General features: G+C 37.8%; 1 protein-coding gene across 2 annotated transcripts in view; it reads right to left on the bottom strand.

Moving 5' to 3' along the window:
• Positions 1 to 5,792: 5,792 nt before the first annotated feature.
• rbbp5 (retinoblastoma binding protein 5) overlaps positions 5,793 to 10,902 on the bottom strand; it is a 37,674-nt gene continuing 32,564 nt past the window's right edge. For both annotated transcript variants that reach the window (XM_028797066.2, XM_028797067.2), the window contains exon 14: positions 5,793 to 6,640. In XM_028797066.2, the coding sequence (XP_028652899.1) occupies positions 6,615 to 6,640 (26 nt within the window). In that variant the 3' untranslated portion in view covers positions 5,793 to 6,614. The remainder of the gene's footprint in view (positions 6,641 to 10,902) is intronic.

The raw sequence follows: 10,902 nt of genomic DNA, 5'->3' as shown, positions 1-10,902 counted from the left end.
GATGTTTTAGACCTCCCGAGTCTGAAAATACCATTTTTTGGAATTATGTCTGTGTGTCTGTTTGTGTGTGTGTATATGTTAACATGATAACTTGAGTACACTTTCACTTAGGTCAACCAAATTTTGCGTACAGGTATTAGATTAGATTATTTATTTATAAAAGCACATTTAAAACAAGAGGTTGTGCCAAAGTGCTGTACAAAAAAACATTAAAATAAACACAATACAAACAATCATGCAAAAGCAGATTAATAAAACAACCAATTATAACATCCACCACAATCCTATCATACATAATGAAAGACAGAAGAAAAGAAGTAGGTCTTAAGCTGACTTTTAAAAACCTCAATCAAGGATGAAGACCTGGGGCCTCATGTATAACGCCGTGCGTAGAATTCACACTATAACATGGCGTATGGACAAAAGCGGAAATGTGCTGACGCACAAAAAAAATCCAGATGCATAAATCTGTGCGTATGCCAACTTCCAAGTTCTTCCGTTACATAAATCCGGGTCAGCATGAAAAGTAACGCAAGTGCATGCGCCTGCTGTCCCGCCCCAACTCCTCCCAGAATTATGCCTCTTTGAATATGCAAATCAATATAAACAGCCCTTAAGCACAGCATTCTGTGAAAAGACAATGGCAAATGCACGGGGGGAAATAGAAGAATTTCAGCGAATACCAAGTGGAGGCAAGGAAAAACTTACTATTTGTTGGTTTAATCAGTGATATAATCAACAAAAGGAAGTTGATCGAGTGACATAGCGTGTCGGAGAAACTCGAAAGCTCAAGTTCACAAAGTGGCACAGTGCCCGAAATAAAAAGAAGTTACATATCAAAGTCGCCATGAGTGTCATATGAAAGCTTATTAGGGTACAGAGAAAAAAAAAGGCACACAGTGGGGAAAAAAGCACGATATGTCAACTTTAATCTCGAAATTTTCACTTTAATCACATAGTTTATATTGTCATTAAAGTAGAACATCATAAACTTCATCCTAAAATTGTTTAATTTACTGGGTTCTCAAATCCCATCGTAACTAAAGTAGCTTGTTAAATGCTTTGTTTGTATTTGATCTTCTATGTGCTCTATGTGTGTGAATTACTATGTGCTTCCGGGCTTTCTCTTCCTCCAAAAGGACACAGAATCCATTACATTCGTGATATTAAAGCTCTCTGAATAATTAAAATACTGAGATGTATACGTGATACCATTTTCATGATGATAGGAGTTAAAGCATGTTATTAAACATGGGAACATGGTGGCACAGTGATTGTTCATGTCTCACACAAGATGCTTGCTGCGCCATGCGCGACCTTCAATGAAATAATTTATTGTAGCAGTACTGTCTCTTTCAAACGTACTAACTCCCAATTCCTGTCCTTACTTTTCTTTCTCCAAATACCCAATCGCCACACAATCAGCTCTGTAATAGACGTCAAGCCATCTGTAAGCTTAGAACACTGATTCTTCAAAACCTTTAAGGAACATTGAAATATCTTCGTAGTACGTGTTTAATTATTCTATCCATCTATCCTTCCAGTGTCACGCCAGCCCCAGCAAGAATACAGCACGAGGCAGGAAAAATCCGTGAACAGAGCGCCAGACCCTTACTAGCTCAGCAACACCGTGTCCTCACCTGTTTAATTATTAACAATAAAGATTATTTAAATGAAGTTAAAAGTTTTATCTGCATAATATAATAAACATATTTTGCTGCATTTCATCTTAAAAATGGTATCGTCATCATATGTAAATACACGCATTATAAAGTGGCTCAGGTTGTGCAATATTATAACTGTATCGCAAGTTTACAGTGAGATAATTGTACTTATAAGTACAAACAGTTCTACAAGGAGCACTTGATGGACTGATTGAGAGCGTGTATAGTTCTTGGGATGAAACTGTTTCTGAACTGCGAGGTCCGTACAGGAAAGGCTTTGAAGCGTTTGCTGTGTGAGAGCAGTTCAACAGACAGCATGGCTGAGGCAGCATGTGCTTGATGCTGTATACCGATAATTCTCTGCTGTAGATCTGATATTCTCCACTCAGATATAGTGATATAAATACTCCGAGTGGTGCAGTGAGAGTAATATGGAAAAACATGACCCGCTGTGGCAGCGCCTAATGGGAGCAACTGAAAGAAGAAAAAGAAGGTGCAGTGAGAGTAACAACACTAAAGCAGCTATGGTATTTAGAATACTTTAGCTATTCCCTGGACCATTATATTGTTACAGGTTAATTACAATCACATGCATTAAACTAATAAACAATATGCAGTTAGTTTCAGTGTATATGATAAAGCCGCGTCAGGGATGTGGATCTAAAAAAGAAAGGGTAACCATGCAGGAACAGCAGCACTGCTATGACACTGGGTGCCGCCAGTCAGCAAAACCGAGCGGAGAACTTGCGTATGTCAGGGTTGGAGCTACCGTGGAAATGTGCATGGCTTTACACCAAGTTTAGGTTTTATACATCGCGATTTGAGCGTGGAAACGTTCGTATGTAACATTTTTGTGCATACACACCGTTTATACATGAAGCCCCTGATGTGCAGAGGTAAGTCATTCCAAAGCCTAGGAGCAACAACTGAAAAAGCTCGGTCTCCCCTAGACTTCAGCCGAGATCTTGGCACTACAAGGAGCAGTTGTCCAGATGACCTCGGTGCTCTTGGTGGCACATAGGGGTGAAGGAGGTCACAGATATATTTTGGAGCGAGACCATGAAAGGCTTTAAAAACAAACAACAAGATTTTAAAATCAATGCGACACCTCACCGGTAGCCAGTGGAGAGAGGCTAAAATGGGGGAGATATGATCCAGTTTTCTCGACCCAATCAAAAATCTAGCTGCCACATTCTGTACCAGCTGAAGGCGTGACAGAGCAGATTTGGGCAGACCCACATATAGGGAATTACAGTAATCGAGGCGAGATGTAATAAAGGTATGAATGACTGTTTCCAAGTCCTTCTGTGATAGAAAGGATTTTAGTTTAGAAATTTGCCTCAGTTGGTAAAAACTGGACTTTACTACCATGGAGATTTGTTTTTCAAAACTTGGTGATGACTCAAAGATGATACCTAGGTTTCTGATATTATTATGAATCATTCCTGCCAAAGGTCCTAACTGTATGCCGATTTCAACTGCAGATGTGGTTCTGTGACTTCTGTTTTATTTTCGTTTAATTGCAAGAAATTTTGTGCCATCCAATATTTAATATCCTCAGAGCATTACAACAGCTTTTTTACTGATGAAGCGATGTCAAACCTAACTTTGAGGTACAGTTGTGTATCATCAGCATAACAATGATACGCAACATCATGTTTGTAAAAGATGGCTCTCAAGGAGAGCACATAAAGGGAAAACAGAAAGGGGACCAGGATAGAACCTTGAGGGACGCCTTGTGTGAGAGAAGCTGGATGAGAGAAATTCCCATCTATGTTAACAGACATAGATCTGCCTTTCAGGTAGGACACAAACCAATTCAGTGCACAGCCTTGAATGCCTACTTCATCCTCAAGCTGTTTTAACAGAACTCCATGGTCCACTGTGTCAAATGCTGCACTGAGATCCAGCAAGACCAAAATTGCAGAAGAGCCAGAGTCCAAAGTTAATAGAATACATGTATCATTTGTTACCTTCAGCAGAGCCAATTCAGTACTATGAAATTTTTAAGAATCTGATTGAAACACATCACATACATCGTTATCCTCCAGATATGAAATTAACTGCTAAGAAACCACTTTCTCCATAATTCTGGACAGAAATGGGAGCTTAGAAATAGGCCTATAGTTTGAAAGAGCTGTAGGATCAAGTGTGGGCTTCTTCAGCAAAGGCTGAACAATTGCATGTTTAAATACAATATTACATACAAAACATAGATTTCTATGTTGTCCTGAGGTTTATTCCTCAAATATCCATCCCCATATCTGAGTATATGTGGAAGTCTAGCGGAGACTACTCCCGATTTTTATATTAGGTCAGCACCAACTTTGGATACTTTTAAATGCTGCCTGAAAGATCTTTTTGCTTTAACTTTTTAAACTTGTTTTTATTTTGGTGTATTCACTTACTGTATACACTGCCTATAAATATATATGAATTGGAATATTTATGGAAGCTGTATAGCAATTTGGTCAACTTCTGTTGTTTTAAATGTGCTCTATAAATAAAATTGACTTAACTTGAAATTTACTTAATCGTGTTTAAATGATAATTGGTTATTAGAGAAACCTTTGTGTAAGAACAGCAGAAACCTGCTATTTTCTTCAATAAAGCAAGCAAATTGACACTTGTTTAGTTGGAAGGTACTGGGATTCCTGAAGTTCACTTCTGGGTTCAAAAATGGCCAAAATAAAACAGCTTCCTCAAGAAACATGTTGCACAGAATAAAGATGATTTCATTGGACAGATCGTCAAGAAACTGAGGATGTCGTACAAAGGTGTCCACTGCTGCCTTGAGAAAAGAGGGGAAACTGGATCATAGATGTCTACGAGTCTGGGATAAAAAGATCTTCAAACAACAGGAAATCAACCATTCCACTGTCTGGAAGATCATCTACTAGTGGAGATCATTTCAGAAAACTGCCATCTTTCCAGGCCAGGCCACACTGGAAAAATCAGCCTGAGCATGGCCCACAAGATGCTGAGGAAAGTCTCCAAGAACACCAAAATTTCATCAAAGGACCTACAGGTAGCTCTCACCCCTGTTGACGTCAATGTGTAAAGAGCAACCATTAGAAAAGGATACAGAAATTAGACCCACTAGAGTGGTGTGCTAGGAAGAAAACTTTGCTTTCCAGAACGAACATCAGGGTAATATTAAAGTTTGTCCATGAACACCTAGATAAAGACCAGGACTTCAAGAACAATGTGTTCTGGACAGACAAGGAAAATATAAAGAGTTATGGGGCAACAGTACTAGAAGGCATGTTTTGAGAAAAAACAATGATAGCATTTTCATAAAAAGAATCTGATACCAACTGTAAAGCATGGTGCTGTAAATGGTTCGGGACTGATTTGCTGCATTTGAGCCTAGTCAGCTCACTATTGTAGAATCCACTTTGCATTCTTCATTAAACCAGAGGGTGCTTGAGGACTGAAGCTCAAAAGAAAGTGGACCTTACAAGATGCCAGTTAATCCACTAAAGAATGGTTGAAATAAAGAGTTCTGGAATGGCCAAGTCAAAGCCCTGATCTGAATCCCATTGGGGTGGAGTGGTGGCTCTTTTGAGGCTAGGGATCTGTGCCGGCAATCAGAAGGTATGCCAGCAGTGACTCTACTCCGCTGGACCCTTGAGTAAGGCCCTTAACCTGCAATTGCTCCATCCTGGGTATGACGTTAACCTGCAAGCAGGTCCTCCAATTTGCATGGAAAACTCGAGGGTTGGTGGCAGTATTGGCATTCCAGCCACTGTTGTTAAAAAAAAAAAAAAAACCTCACACTGTTCCACTCCATTTCGGACCAGTGTGGTGCTTATGTGTCATTCATTGCACAACTGCACTCGGGTCCTAATTTGGAATCCTGAGGTTCATTGTGTGGTGGGTGCAGCAAAGTGCTGTATAAGTGCATGCTCCCAACCTCTGATTCATATGGTTTTTCTAGCACTACATTTTAAAAGATACTGAAAACATTTACTAAAACACATGAACAAAAAAATAAACAATTTTACTACATAGAAATAAAATTTTTAAAAGTACTTCAACAGTTGGCATAGCTGTATTATACTAATTTACAAATTGCATCAATGGCTTAATAGTTTTAAAATACGGATGGATAAAAATACACAAAGGTTTTTCTGAACTTTTATTAAGCAATTATCTTGATTTTTGTGCAACCCCTTCCAGTCCAGTCCTTAAAAACAAAACACAATACCTGGTTTTGACAGTACAATGTTTAATCATGTGACTTAGCTTGCAATACATCAGTATCACAGGTAAGTTCACTACAACCGAGTCTCATAAGTGGCTGTAGCACCTCTAAAAAGACAAAAACAAACAAAAAGGGTGCTGGAAAGGGTTATGTCAGAGGATGGTCTCACTCTTTCCATACATGACATGACTACTATTAGACTTCCTGTGTTGTTTTACTGCAGTGTTTATGAATCTCACTTGTCAATGATGATCACGTATGCTTCCCTTCCTCATGGAGATGATGCTCTGATGGAAACAGTGCCTATCAAAATGCTGGAATATGTACAAGAGATTTCCTTGTAATCTTGAAATAATGTTAAAATTCTGGCTTCTTTATTCTTGTATAGGCTTCATAGTTCTGCAAATAAGCAGGGCACAAAGGATAAAAGTTTGTGTTCTGTACAGCTGTGCCTCTAGAAGCCCTTTTGTATAAGAGAGTGATGACAATTCAAACATGATTCTCAAATTACAAAAATAATCCACCAGGGTCTGAAGAAAAGGCTGCAATGTAGTCATCGAAGGAGTCCACATTTTAGGCCAAAGGTCCTGTTTGACGCCAACCCGAGTGGATATTTATTCCTCCCAACTCATTGCTTTTATATTCTTTGTACAAGAAGGGGTGCCTGAACCCCTGCAGTTAGTCAGTATGCCAACACAATCTCAGACCAGAGGAAGAGAAAGCGAGACGCAAAAGACTATCCTTCATAAAAGTTCAGAAATAGCACCACCTGCAGGAAACCCAAGAGAACAAGTTATTACGAAAGTGTACACTACCTACTGGGTATGAAAAATTCTTCTTCAACCAAGACTCACAAGTGTGACTTCTGACAGAAATTTGATACTGAAAAAAGTATACCAGAAATAAAAGGGCATTGTGGCTATCATCCTCATATCTTCAAATCAGCTTTAGCAACAAACATACAGAGAATGTGCACAGATCTAGTCCACATACTTACCCATTTTCTACTTTTACATTTTTTAATGCAATGAATATTTGCTTAGTGTTTGTATTTTTTTTGTAGATTACATCTGTATGGACTGTGTGTGGCTGTGCATTTGTGAACCAATAGCGAAGTGTCAAAGTCTGTGGACACACATGATGGAAAAGTGGGCAGAATATTTTTTAGATGCCTACTTTTACCATCCTCCATGTGGAAATACTCTACTCTGTTTAGATCAGAATAATTATGAATCTTAATTTGTTTTATATAGAATATTTTGCGTTGTGCACATCCACATTCACTGGACATCTGTACACCTCAAATTGTAAAAGGCTGGCCTTCGATAAGTGCAGCTACCAAAAAATAAATATATAACAGGGTTCTTAAAAATGCTTGGTGTGTAGGATTCTTCCTATATTTCAAAGAGGTGCATATCAGGGTAATTACAAATACTAAATTAGTCTTAACACAGGGGAGGGAGCACTGTTGTGATGTCTACCTAGTTGCCTGTGACTGTAATGGAAAAAAGAAGGTGCAGAAAATTCATGAATGGATGGAGAGATAATTTGAAAGGTGCCTGACATTTCTATAGGGCATTTTCAATTGAGGTGTTTGAAATCCTTTAGCTAAACTGACATTCATTGTCTGTCAACATACCAGTTCAAGATGTATAACATACCAGATATCGGGTGTAAGATGCATTTAGACGCATAGTGGATGTGTGAAAAAATCATAGTAATATAAACACTAAATATTTATACAGATGATATACCCAAGCCTATTTTCCTACTTACAGAAATGTGGATAAAGTGAGAAAAATTCCTTGTTTAAGGAACAGCATTAGGACTCAAAAGTTTGCCTCAGTCGCTATCGGTGACATCTTCACACTCTCATCCCTAGTTGCCCATTTCATTTAAGGGTGGTTCCCCATCAGATCTAAATGTTCTAATAAGAGAAGATTTTGCCATAGCTGGGCACAGAAAAGTCAGCTGACCTGCTGTTGTGTGACTATTAATTTGGAGTCTTCTAACTGCAGGGCTGGTTGACTGTGAATACAAAATACTTGGAGGAAGTTAAAAGGAAGGAAAAACAGTCTAAACATCAGGTAGCAAAAGAAGACAAAGACCTGCTTCTTCCACTATAGGGCAGCAGGGCAAAACAGTCTAACCTGGAAGACGCAAGAGCAAGTCAGGCACAATATTAAGTTTTAAGAACACCTGTTTCTCCATTTTTTCTTCAAATTTAATCAGATGAAATGTAATAAATGACCTAAAATGTTGAAAAGGTAAGCAGTAAACAGCCAGAGGCTTAAATTTAAAGTTTAGGTTAGCAAACACAGAAAACAAAAGTTTCTATTGTGAAGAGGAGACCTTGTCCAGTCTGCAGTAGTCCACTGTCAGTATTTCAAGGCCCTTATTTTGTCCTTTAAGGAATGGCAACTTTCTGCCACCGTCACAGCACAAAGTCTCCTCTTTACTGTAGAAACAAACTTGCTTTTCTCAACCACTGTTAAACTGTGCTTGAAACTGTTGTGCTGTGAGGCACCTATCATGCAAGATGGTGCCCCTCAGAAACTTGTCTTCTGATTGGGTTGTGACTTTGGGTCTGCCAGATTCCTTCCAGTTTCCAATTGCCTTTGGACTGTGTAGGACACCATACACGGTGCCACTCAGATTTTTTTTTTTTTGTCAATTTCTATAAATGAAAGGCCTACACTTCTAAGGGTCTCATTTCTTTTATTAATTGTCACATTCTTCCCATTATCACTGGAATATTGTCCAAGTAGTACTTCATAGGGTGCAGTAACACAGTCTGTTCCAACTCTGCTTTAAGACAGACAGAGGGTTTTAAAGTAATTAACAGAAGTTGGGACACCAGTGCAAATTGTTTGCTTCAACTTGCAAGGCTTAAATTTACTTTAACTGCTGCAGACCATTTGTAGGTTGTAACCTATTAGTTGTAAACTGAAGAAAACCCATTTGTAATATTCTGATATTTTCTTTTTCAGTTTTTGCTAACCTAAACTTTAAACCTCTGGCAATTTACTGCTTACATTTTCACCATTTTAGGTCATTCATTGCATTTCAATGGATTAAATTTGAAGAATATTTATCAACAGAGCACTGCCCATGAATAGTGCACAAAACAAAAGAATAAACTCCTTTGTCATTTTTAAAATTTTCACCTCATGTCTGTTGTCCTACTGTCACTATTACATTCTTCTACCTACTTAGGCTCTATCCTGTACTCATATGTTATTTACTGTTTTAAATTAGTAAAAGTCACAGGCTATGTTCTCAACTTAATAAAAATATACCTGCAGTGATCTGAGAAGGTCGCGCATGGCCATCTATCAACATGCATCTGTTAAACCACAAAGAAAAAGCATGGAGTGTAGTGCATTGTGGAGTTATGACTTAAGGATTCTTCTTTATAATACTGGTAGCAATTGATAATAAAACTAACATTGAACTCACTCACCATGTACCATCTAAAGTTGGTCGTTGGCATTAGTGAGTATAAAGAATGCTTTGACCCTGAGCAAGTACGAACAATTTAACTATTTGTTATTAAAAGTGCTACATTTCAGAACAGTACGGGAATTACAGTAGTGTGAAATCTCAGAACAGTTTACAGCCAGGAACAAGAAGCACTAATGTCAACAATGGGATCAGTTCCAGTGCTGTCAGTTAATCGGACGTATCAGAAATTCTACATAACTAAGTACTTTTTATTTTTTAAACAAAATTTGCAGTTTTCTTAGCAGGGGATAAAATTATTACTGTAGTTCACTGGAGCTGCTTAATCTCAAATATGCTACATACAACTGCCCATGAGTAAAACTGAAGTAAATCCAGTTCTGCTTTTCCCAGTGACTGAAGTTTGCTTCTTTTGATGATCAATGCGAAACACAGTTTTATAGGAAACTGTACTCTTTTGATTCGAAACAGGTTATCAGTAGTAATAATGGGAATTTTGAGTATTTAAGTTCACCTGCCTTGTGCTCTGTGCTTCCTAGGACAGTCTCCAGCTTTCCTGTAATGCTGCTCAGAATTAAGCAGGTTTAGGAAATGGATGGATGAATTATTATTATTATTTGTTAATGGTTTTCATAATTTTTCTGTTGTATATATTCAAGCTTCTTTTTTTGCCATATCCAAGGCTAGACAATAAAAGTTATAACACTGAATTGTTTGTTCACTTTGTAATTGTGGCTGCAATTGGAGAGATAAACATTGTAAAAGTGCTTGGTGTGAATAAATACCTTTTATTTTATTCTAAAAACTTGTAGTGTGTCACTATGTCTTGGGTTTAGGGCTCACTCATGCCCCCTCGTGGTCACAGTAGACAGACTGATTGATTTGTAAACTTGTACATGCACTTAAGCCTATCAATATCAATAATTGAAATACCTATAATGAAGCCATATTAAAACTGGAATTCAACAGTATTACAGGATAATGGCTAGTAAAAGGTAAATTATTTCTCTATTATTCTGGGAACTCTATAATGAATAAGCAGGTTTAGCCAGGACTGTGGCTAAGTTAATGGGTTTTTGCACTAACCAGTGGTAAAAGAGTGGCAACGTAAGACAGACTATTATTGGTCAGAAGAGGTTTAATCTCCTTTTGGGAAACACAATGATTTAGTAATTAATTGTAACAATGGTGGGTAATGATGCATTGAAGACAAATTGTACTTGTATTGTGAACCTCAAATGACCATCTGTATTGAACTGTGAGAGTTGTGAACTGTTACACTGCACTTTTAATATAAAGATATATTTGTTATTACTATATATATATATATATTTTTTTTTTTTTTCACACAACAACATATCACCATTCATAGTCTTGCAGTCAAATAACAGAATACAGTTGATGATCCAAACAATCCCTGTAAAGTTTAGAATACAGCAACTAAAAAAATAATGTTTAGAAATAAAATTCACACACAATAATAAAAAATAAGACAAGACACCAAACCTCAATTCGTGCAAAACAGCAGGGCAGCACTGCAGGAGGAAGGGCGAGGAGCAAGCAGGAAGC

The sequence above is a fragment of the Erpetoichthys calabaricus genome, chromosome 3, assembly GCF_900747795.2.
Source record: "Erpetoichthys calabaricus chromosome 3, fErpCal1.3, whole genome shotgun sequence".
NCBI classification, from domain to species: domain Eukaryota; kingdom Metazoa; phylum Chordata; class Cladistia; order Polypteriformes; family Polypteridae; genus Erpetoichthys; species Erpetoichthys calabaricus.
This window is presented reverse-complemented; position numbering and strand designations above follow the sequence as displayed.